We start from the raw sequence: 10057 nt of genomic DNA, 5'->3' as shown, positions 1-10057 counted from the left end.
TGGCGTAGTGAAAGAAAAAAAGAAAGTAAAAAGGCAGCCAGATTAGTCACAGCAGAGATGACAATTCTGAGAGTCCCCAGTGAGTTGGGCTAGTAATAAGCGGGCGCGGAACGAACTACTCCTCCCATCATGCCAGGGGGCAGCTCCGCGCGTCTTACTCTGGGAGTTGTAGTCCCCTGTCCCTCGGATCCGACGGCATCCTCAATGTGTGAACTGTTACCCAGAAGGCCTTGCACGGCTGCCACCGAAGCCGGAATTCCTTGGTTGCTAGTGCTCTGCGGCAAATTAGCCCAACCTGTTATCCCACAAGGCTCAGCGGGGCTGCGCGAGGCTGTGGTTAAGCGAGAGAAGCGTTGGTCAACTGCCACCCGGATCACGAAGACAGGAAGTGAGTACCCCTATCCCGGAAGCTGATTTATGAGAAACCCACCACTCCTCGCTCCCAAATCTGCCCCTTACCCCAGATTGGTCTTTGTAAGGGTGGCAGAAAGAAGAGTGGTGGGGTAAAGAATGCACTATTTTAGGGTCACTCACGACTCCATCCCAGTTCTCCCCAACAAATAGTACTATTTGTTGAAGACACCGAGAGAAAGTGAAACTGCATGGGTCTGAAGTGACATTCTTCAGGGACTGTACCTCAGTCAATGCCCAGATTTCCACTATTTAAGCTAGGAGAGAGATAAGCCACCCAGCTTTAACAGGGCATTAAGACCTAAAGAGAAGCTGACTTAGCTACCCTCTCCCAGCCTTTTCCTACCTTCCAACCCTCAGATTCATTGCTATCTTAAGGTCCCTGCCATGCCTCACATCGACAACGACGTCAAACTGGATTTCAAAGATGTCCTGTTGAGGCCCAAACGCAGTACCCTTAAGTCTCGAAGTGAGGTGAGCCTGCTTTCCTAGTTGCTCTTTCTTGATCCCAAGCTCCTTGGAGGGCCTGAACTGGGAAGGACTCCTGGCTTTTGCTCTCCTGCAGTACTTGTTTTTGGATGAGTGAAACGCTCTGTTTCCTGTTCGCATCTGCAGGTGGATCTCACAAGATCCTTTGCATTTCGGAACTCAAAGCAGATGTACACTGGGATCCCCATTATTGCTGCCAATATGGATACTGTGGGCACCTTTGAGATGGCCAAGGTTCTCTGTAAGGTAGGACTTCCCTCATGCCCCTTTCCTCATGGTGTTTTGTGGGCTGACTGCAGAGGTATTTGCATCCCTACTCCCATCCCAGGTCAGCTCTGGCAATTAACAGTCAGAATGCTTGATTTACTGCTTTCTGCAATAGTACTAAGGCCTCTTTATCTGATAACTTTAAATGGCCATCTGACTTAGGGAGATTCAAAGCGAAGTTTTGCACCCATTTTAACAAAACTTCCCTTTTCTCCTGTCCAGCGTTTTAAACATCCTGCCAATTTTTCCCACTACCCAGGTCACCCTCTACAAACCACATGCATCTCTCTTTACACTACTGTTAGGATACTCAGCATTCACTGTTTTAGTCCAGAAACTAAATATAGTTTGAGCATTCAAAAATTCCCAACTAGAAAATCCTAGAGAGAAGAAATTTAGTTTCTTTCATGCCTACTATTTTTCTTTTTAAAACCTTCCTTTGAAGTCCTAGGTTCCTGGGTGTTCTGGGATGTGCCCAAAATGGAATGTTTTTCTTATACAGGTTATTGCTTGTTTTCAAAATGGAAGATGCTGCTCCTGTCAGTTATATTACTTGCTTCTATACTTGTCGCTGAGAAGTGGATAGTTACTTTGGGTATCCTGAGTGTATATGTATACACTCCTCTGGTTATCCATGTAGCCCTGGTTGATGGATTCTGCTGCTGCTTGTGGCTCTGTTATCCTTAAGGACTTCGACTCCCTTTCTGTTTCTGATTGCTATAAGTCTTTCTGGAATATCTGCTGTCATTTCTTGGAGGTTCATAGTTATGCAGCTTTAGTACCATATTACTGTTGCCATTCACTATCTGCTTAGCAATCCCACTGTTGCCCATTGTCCACCTGGCCTATCCAGTAGAGTTAAGAAGGAATGGTGAATCTGACTTCAGTGTTAACAGATGTCCTACAACATATGGACCTTGCTGGGACTTTCTTGATGCTTTATGTTGAGACTGGATTTTTGTTTCTGCTGATGAACGCTCAAGAAGTCAGATTTTAGAGATACAGGCATCTCAGTAATAATTAAAAGGTTGGATGCAAGCAAGGACCTTTTGCTAGATCTCTAGCTTGGTATGTAATTGGACGTATTTATCATGCCACCCTATGCCAAGATATCTCCCAGGTGTGATGACTTTCTAGAGTGATTTTTCTTTGTTGGTGGCAGTGTTCTGAGAAAGCAGAATTCAGTAGCAGCTTTAGCTGGGTAGTGTTGATGATCTCTGAGTATAGCATGTGCACTTCCTTACTGCTGACTAATGCATGACTCCCTTGGATCTCTTATCAGTTGCAAGATTTGTGCTTTCTCAACTGCTGTCTTGTTTATTCGAATGTCTGCACTTTTAAAGCACAAACAGCAGCATTCACAGTGGGCTTTGTATTGGGATGTTGTCTGCAATTTTTTGAGCTAGGGAACATAAGTCTGATGAGTCATTCTAACCTTGAACTTGGTTAACTGAAATAGGCTGAAACAGACTTTTCAGGCTGGTCCATGACTTAAGAAAATCCATCCATTACTTTTTTTTGGGGGGGGGGGGGGCGGGGGGGTGCCATGTGTTGAAGCATGTGGGACCAGGGATCAAACCCACCCCCTGCATGGGAAGTGAGTCTTAACCCCTGGACCACCGGGAAAGTCCCTTTTATCCATTACTTTAGCGGAGATGGAGAAAGGGTAGTACCTTATTGGCTGTTAACCTTAAGGCCTTACCTTTTTTGATTTTGTGAGCATTTAGGCTCACTGAATTACTGCTGATAAATGGAACAGAAAATACCAAAAATAGGTTAGTTCTATACTAGGTTGTCATAGGAGGAGGAGCTGAGTCAGCGGAGGCAGACTCTCTCTGTCCAGCCTTTTCACGGTTCTCTCTTGCCTGCTGCTTATCCCACTGCACCCACAGCTTGTCCTTGTCACCTTTTAAGTCAAGCACTACACGCGCTGGCAGGTGAAATCCAATCCAGATGACTTAGTGCTTTGGTGGGAGTGTTGGGCAAGTACTAGCTTATGTGGAAAAGCGCGATTGCATTTGTAGGGAGAATAATGGTGGAACTGAGGTCTCAGTTCAACCACTGACATCTTCAAGTTGCTTTTTCCAGACTTCAGTCCTTTTGTCCCTCAGATAGGATAATATAAAGGTCTGTTTCCAGAGAAAGCGGTTCTAACAAGTTCTTTCCTTTTACACTCTTTCTTCTCCCCAGTTCTCCCTCTTCACTGCTGTCCATAAACACTACAGCCTCGAGCAGTGGAAAGAGTTTGCTAGCCAGAATCCTGACTGTCTTGAGGTAACACTGGCCCTCCCTTGACCCCTTCCTTAGCCCAGTCTTCTGAGAATCCCTTTTGCTCGGCTTCCAACCCTGACCTCCCCACTCCCGTTGGCTAACCAGCCATGTTGCCTCTGACATGCTTATGGCCCTGTTTCTCTCACAGCATCTGGCTGCCAGCTCAGGCACAGGCTCTTCAGACTTTGAGCAGCTGGAACAGATCCTGAACGCTATTCCCCAGGTGAAGTATGTATGCCTGGACGTGGCCAATGGCTACTCTGAACACTTTGTTGAATTTGTGAAGGATGTGCGGAAGCGCTTCCCTGAACACACCATCATGGTACGTCTGTTGCCCTCTGGTGGGTCCATGCCTCTCCTTCTCCACTCTTCCTGCCACTCTATTTTGTTATCAGTTCCTTTCTCCTCTACTGCATTTCCCAGTCCACTTAATCATGGCACTGGGTGGTTATCCACGCTTCTCCGTTTTAGATGTTTGTTTACTGGCCAGTGCTGTTGTCTCTGACCCTTGATACACGGTCTGGTCTTGTAAATCCAGTACCCGATGTCACTCACCAAACCACAATGGAACACTTATGCATTGCACATATCTCTGGTACATACACACCTGCCCAAAGACATGGACAGACACAAGTCTTACATTAAAGGGGTTGCATGAAATGCAGTTTTATTTTTTTACAAGCTCAGGGGAGTGATGACAAGGCCTTGTTTTCTTCACAGCATTGTGGGGTCTCTCTGTCCTATTCATCAAAAGCAAATACAGCTGGGTAGGTGGGTACTTAGCCTACATTACCATGTCCTCCCACTTCCCCTGAAGCCAGAGAGGTTTCATGACATAGCAGCTTAAGTACAGGATGCGTTTGGGTGTCTTGGTGGGGAGGGAGATAAATCTGTAAATCCGGTGTGAGCTTATTCCAGCTGGACCCCCACTTTACCCCAGTATAACACTGACACTGGCCACGCACCCCCTGACCTCAGCTTGGGAAGCAGGGTCCTTTGAAGTGAGTGGCTCATCTAAAAGGGGAACCCAGGGACTCTTCTTTGTAATAATGCTGGAAGCACATGGCCTTCTCTCTTTCTGACCCTGAGAATGCTGTTTTGATGGTTCTGTCCCAGGCAGGGAATGTGGTAACAGGAGAAATGGTGGAAGAGCTGATCCTCTCTGGGGCTGACATCATCAAAGTGGGAATTGGACCAGGTAAGCTGGTTCACTGGGGGCACTGGTCACCTCTCCAGTGGCCGACACCTGTGGAGGACTTCATCCTCATTCTTGTCACATTCTTCTCAGGCTCCGTGTGTACCACCCGGAAGAAAACCGGAGTCGGGTATCCACAGCTAAGTGCAGTGATGGAGTGTGCAGATGCTGCTCATGGCCTCAAAGGCCACATCATTTCCGTAAGGTCAAGGGCAGGGTAGGGCATGAAGCTGCCAAACATCTGGGTTCTCACCCACGTCTGGAGGTTCTGGTAGAGTTTGGATCAGGGTTCCTGGGTCCCTGTCAGCACTGAGCTGGGCCGCTGGGACCTCCTAGAGGGCTTGGGGCATCCGTGCCGTCTCTTCACAGTGCTCCTTACTTTGCAGGATGGAGGCTGCAGCTGTCCTGGGGATGTGGCCAAGGCTTTCGGTAAGGAGGGCACATAAGGAGGATCCTGTAGAAGAGGAGGAGTCACCTCTGAGGGTCTAGGATCAGGCTGCTGCTGCTAAGTCATTTTAGTCGTGTCTGACTGTGCAACCCCATAGACGGCAGCCCACCAGGCTCCCGTCCCTGGGATTCTCCAGGCAAGAACACTGGAGTGGGTTGAGGATCAGGCTAGGGAAGTCCAAGAAAGCTGTTCTTTTATAGTATGACTAGGGACCCAGAAGTCTATGGTGTCACCTGGGGCAGGCCAGCAGGGGACATCCTGAATCTCTAAATATAGACTCTCCAAATGTGGGCCAGGACCATCTGCACCATCGCCTGGACTGCTGGATGGAGTAGAGGCCCGAGCCCCAGAGCGCATCCACGGGATCTAGCTCTGGGGAGTAAGGCTGCAGATCTGTACTTTCCAGCTTCCTGGGTTATCCCTGCTCACACTGAAGTGGGAGACCTTTGCTCTTGAGACACTTGAAGTGAGTCTTGTTTGGCTGGGCACAGTAAAAAGAGGTGACCAGAAGACGGCAAAAGCAGCAAAAAGCAGAGAGCAGAAGCCTGGCAGACTCTTTTTGAAATTCTTGGAAAAGTCAGGCCTACTGAGGAATGGAAGTCAGGGCAGAGCAGGCCTGTGCGCTTGGGTTATGGGCCAGCTAAGGAAACAAAACCAGGAAGATGCCAGAATCATTGTCAGGCCTGAAAACTTGGTGTGAGTTGCTTCTGAGGGTGACAGTTTGGGCACCTGGGCCAGTTTCGTCTCTTACCCTCTCGCTGGTGCTGGCAGGGGCAGGGGCTGACTTCGTGATGCTGGGCGGCATGCTGGCTGGGCACAGTGAGTCAGGTGGTGAGCTCATCGAGAGGAATGGCAGGAAGTACAAGCTCTTCTACGGCATGAGTTCCGAAATGGCCATGAAGAAGTATGCCGGGGGTGTGGCTGAGTACAGGTAGGTGTGGTGGCCAGAGGCCAAGGGTTCTTGGAAAGCATGACTTTCCAACAAGGGTGATGGCAGAACTCACGGTTGCTGGGAGATGGATAGTACAGTTCTTGGAAGAAAAGTGATGAACAGGGAAGGACTAAATGCTAGAGACCAGGGTAAGGAATCCAGCAAGAAAAGGTAAGAAAGCTTTTCTTCCTCTAAGGGCCTCAGAAGGAAAGACAGTGGAGGTGCCCTTTAAAGGGGATGTGGAACATACCATCCGAGACATTCTTGGAGGCATCCGTTCCACCTGCACTTACGTGGGAGCAGCTAAGCTGAAGGAGCTGAGCCGGAGAACTACCTTCATCCGTGTCACCCAGCAGGTGAATCCGATCTTCAGTGACGAGAGCTAGACCTGAGCAGTTCTGCCCTCCCAGGGCTCTAGCATCTACGACAGGGCTCCCACATGGGCCCCTCTCTCATTCAGCTACTGAGGCTATTACTTGGTCACTTCCTATCCTCCTGACAGCTCCTGCAGTAATTCTGTACTTCTCTATCTGCACATGCAAAATGCCGAGGGCACTCAATGGGGAGGAAGCAAGGCAGGCAGGCTGAGAAAAGGAAGTTGAGAGAATCAAGTGGGAATCTGGGGACCCAGCATTCTGAAGATGATTAAAAAGAAGAGAGGCTGATTCATACATAAATGTTTTATGTGGCCTTGGTTCTGGTAGAGGTAGGCTTTTAGAATCATGTTATGTTAATCAGATTCATTAAATAGACCTTTGAATATCTATAAAGCGTGGAAGTATTTACATACTTTAAATACCTCAATAAAGAGAGATCCCAATTACTTTGAGATTCTGGGGTTTTCTGCATAAGGCTGGCATCTGGGTGCTACCCCAGGGCAAGTGGAGTCGGCACTGACCCAGTAGAGTCAGGGACAGTGAGTACCCTTCCCATGAAATATCTCCATTCTAGAGCCACTACCCCCAAGGAACCTGGCAGCATGAGAATTTACAAAGTATATTCTGGCATCAGACCACAGAGTATTTTCAGAAGAGCAAAAGGAAATTTTTCTTCCAGGCTCTCAGCCCTGGTAATTGGGCATGTCTGAACAATACTCTCCAAGGGAAGTAAAATGGCAAAAGGATCCGCTTCCAGCCCCAGAGAGGCTAGTTGTGTTTCTAAAGAATGACCTACCCTGACCTTAGAGAAGGCTTCATTCGCCTTCCTTGCATCAAGACTGTTTTAACAAATCCAAAATTTAATTATCAAGCATTACAAAGTAACTTCAGCATTATAGTCAGGCAACCCAAGCCCAGGCTTCCACTTTATCCCCACTAAACTGTATGAGAGAAAGGAAACAGGCAGAATGTCGTGGGCATTTCAGTCTTATCACAGGAGTCTAGAACTGTCTGTACAGCCAGGGAAGGGGATAGACACAGCGCTGGGGCCAGAAGAGGGTAGGTATTCACAGAAGGTGGGGATCAGGGTGTCAAACTTTGTCTTCTGATAGTTTTCCAGAGATTCCTGCAGAGAAGGGAGCAGGGAGATCCTATCATCATTGAAACATGCCCTGAGCCCTCCATATCCTAGAGCATGTCACTTTCTGTCTTGTTCTGCCCACCCATCCCCTTCCCAGCTTTCCTACTCACTCTTCCTTCCCTCTGGCCATCTTCTTCCTCGTCAGAGTCCAAAACCAGGTCCCCTATGGTAATGTCAGAGCTGTACAGAGATGGAGGACACACTGTAGGGAGGAAAGCAGAGTCCAGGTACTCTCCTCAGTGAACAGAGATCCTCAGGAGTCCCCAGGAGAGAAGGCTGTTTGATCTGGTTCTGACTCAGGATACCTACCTGACTTCCTAGGAGGTGATAATGAGAGTCTTAGTGGTTCCATGTGGCAGTCCATGTGGCAGTTCCTGAGGTGGGAGCAAGCAAAGGCAGGGTGAAAGGGAAGCGGGCAGGGCACGTGCTGCTAGTAGGGAGAAGCAGCTGTTCTACTCACTCCTTTAGCTCCGAGGCAGATGAGTCAGTTGGATTCTCCTTCAGAGCTCTTCCCCCCAGGGTCTTGGATGGACTCCTAGACTTCCCGGTGGAGGGTGCCCTGGTGCCCACAGCACCTGCTGGATCTGCTGTGTGTGTGCCGTCTTTGCTCTTCCCAGGCTTAGATATGACCTGGGCTGGTGAACCCACATCCCTGAAGGGGAGCAGCATGACTGTGGGGCGCTCCTTATGGCCTCTGCTAGTGGGTGCCCACTGGGACTGGATTCTTCGCCGGCCTAGAGGGGCCAGATTGAAATGATGGCCGGTCAGAGGTTCCGGATGCTTCCTCGAGGCTGGTCCCTGAGGAAGCAGTGGGCCAGGAGAGGCTTTTGGCAGAGGGTCGTGGAGTGCTGGTCTTGGTTGCTGAGGACTCTGTTCTGAGGGCTCTGTTGTGTTCACTGAATCAGCAGCAGAGCACTCTGAAGAAGAAAACAAGGCTCCTTAAAAAGCTGAAATTCTAACACATCCACTCAGTTTGGTTTCTTATACCTCAGGCCCATGTAACCCTTCCAGTGGGCTGTCTCAAAAGGTCTCAAGCTAAACACTCCACCCCCTAAATTCTTAGTTCTCCCACATGGTCCTGGTACCTGGAAGTGGCCACCCCATGTCCACGCCATACTGGCTCAAGACAAAAGAAGAAGTAATAGAAACTCCAGGCTGCATCCAGCTCAGCACATCCTGAAGCTAGGAGAAGGGAGAGAGTTATGAAGACCACAGGCCTTGTTACAACCCCACCCGCCACCCCAGCATCCTGTCCTTATGTGTTTTGCCCCAACAAAACCTGCTGTGCCTGCAGCGTAGGCAGTGCTTTTTCCAGCTGACACAAATATTCAAAAAACAGCTTTTCCATGGCTGCCAGAAAAGTTTCCCCATACTCTTGTTCAAGTTCCTGCAGGAGGAAAAGCAGCAGGTCAGAGAGGGCTAGAGCCAACAGCTACACCATTGCTTCCAAAGCAGCCAGTCCTACCTGCAGCTTCGAAGCCAAGTCAACAGGGGCTTCTGCCAGCTGCTTCACCTGCTGGCAAAAGGTTTCCTGAGCCTCCGATATCTTCCTCAGATCCTGCTTTGTCTGTCGAGGGTAAGGAAGGCAAACGGGTAAGGGGCACCAGGATCCAGTGACCAGGATGAGGAGCAACTCTGCTGCATCAGGTGTTAACCGGGGTAGGGCTCGCTTCAAGGGTTACTCACGATTTTGGGGTCCCGCACTACAGGTCCAGACTCTGGGAAGTGGTGATGTAGGGCATTTAGAACCTGGGCCCAAGACTGGCCCTGCAGGATGAGCTCCACCACCAACTGTGGAGGGTACTGAGCTCAGAATGCCCACGTCGGAGCAAACTGCCCTTTTCCTACCGGTTCCATCCCCAAGCAGTCGGCCCCTATCCCCTCTACCAGGTCCTACTGGTTCCAATACCTTGGCCTTTAGGCCCATACACAGGCGTTCATGATGCCGGTAGCGAACCAAGCCAGGGGCAGCATCGCGCAGGTATCGCAGAAACTCCAATACTCGGGGAAAATGCTCCACGCAGCGTCCGCGAATGACTCGCCAGCTGGCAGCTGCTACAAAGCGAATAGCAGCGGGACCGGCCCCCGGGGGTGTGGCCATGGCAGGTGGACTCCACCCCAGGGGCCGTCTCTTTGGGTTCCTACCTCCTCGGCGCGGCTTCTCGACTCCTCCCAGGGGCGGGGCTTCCGGTGGCCTTCACTGGCTCCGCTATTTCAGTCTGCAACGGATACTTGGCTATCCCACTCTGCGCCTCCCAAGGACCACCAGAATCCTGGGGTTTCTCTCCAACTCGGAATGGAGCCCGAATGGAGAAGCTGGCCAGCTCCACTGGCACTAGACCGCTCTGCCTGAAACGCCGCCGCTGTCTCAAACCCGAAGGCTACCTCGCTTCCGGCTCTGCGACCACTTCTCCTACCCGGGAAAAGGGTGGTAGTGGCGAACCAATGGGCCGCCAGACAGGGGCTACGTGACGTCGCGTCACAAGGCCACGCCCGGGCAGATCCGGCGCCGCTGCTGGTCCCCGCC

At 50.2% G+C, this 10057-nt stretch overlaps 2 protein-coding genes across 5 annotated transcripts; one reads left to right on the top strand and one right to left on the bottom strand.

Annotated features, from left to right (window-relative positions):
* Positions 1-191: 191 nt before the first annotated feature.
* Positions 192-6821, top strand: GMPR2 (guanosine monophosphate reductase 2). Of its 2 annotated transcripts, XM_052646309.1 has the most exons (10): positions 192-388; positions 790-885; positions 1027-1146; positions 3358-3441; positions 3587-3760; positions 4555-4636; positions 4727-4833; positions 5020-5062; positions 5853-6012; positions 6209-6816. In XM_052646309.1, exons 2-10 carry the CDS (start codon positions 799-801, stop codon positions 6396-6398), a joined length of 1047 nt encoding a protein of 348 aa, XP_052502269.1. In that variant the 5' UTR covers positions 192-388; positions 790-798; the 3' UTR covers positions 6399-6816. The 2 variants fall into 2 exon arrangements, with proteins under 2 accessions (XP_052502269.1, XP_052502267.1); XM_052646307.1 differs by having other exon boundaries at positions 4555-4833; positions 6209-6821.
* Positions 4093-9942, bottom strand: TINF2 (TERF1 interacting nuclear factor 2). Of its 3 annotated transcripts, XM_052646306.1 has the most exons (10): positions 9676-9942; positions 9440-9582; positions 9217-9321; positions 8996-9097; positions 8810-8917; positions 8616-8712; positions 7991-8447; positions 7840-7904; positions 7641-7732; positions 4093-5087 (listed from the first exon to the last, which is right to left on the bottom strand). In XM_052646306.1, the coding sequence occupies exons 2-10, from the start codon at positions 9455-9457 to the stop codon at positions 4917-4919; spliced, it is 1215 nt and encodes a 404-aa protein (XP_052502266.1). In that variant the 5' UTR covers positions 9458-9582; positions 9676-9942; the 3' UTR covers positions 4093-4916. The 3 variants fall into 3 exon arrangements, with proteins under 3 accessions (XP_052502266.1, XP_052502264.1, XP_052502265.1); XM_052646304.1 differs by having other exon boundaries at positions 9440-9942; XM_052646305.1 differs by lacking the exon at positions 4093-5087 and adding an exon at positions 6678-7515 and having other exon boundaries at positions 9440-9942.
* Between the last annotated feature and the right edge of the window lie 115 nt (positions 9943-10057).

The sequence above is a fragment of the Budorcas taxicolor genome, chromosome 10, assembly GCF_023091745.1.
Source record: "Budorcas taxicolor isolate Tak-1 chromosome 10, Takin1.1, whole genome shotgun sequence".
Classification (NCBI taxonomy): Eukaryota; Metazoa; Chordata; class Mammalia; order Artiodactyla; family Bovidae; genus Budorcas; species Budorcas taxicolor.
The sequence above is the reverse complement of the archived record's forward strand: the minus strand, read 5'-3'. Positions and strand labels throughout refer to the sequence as shown.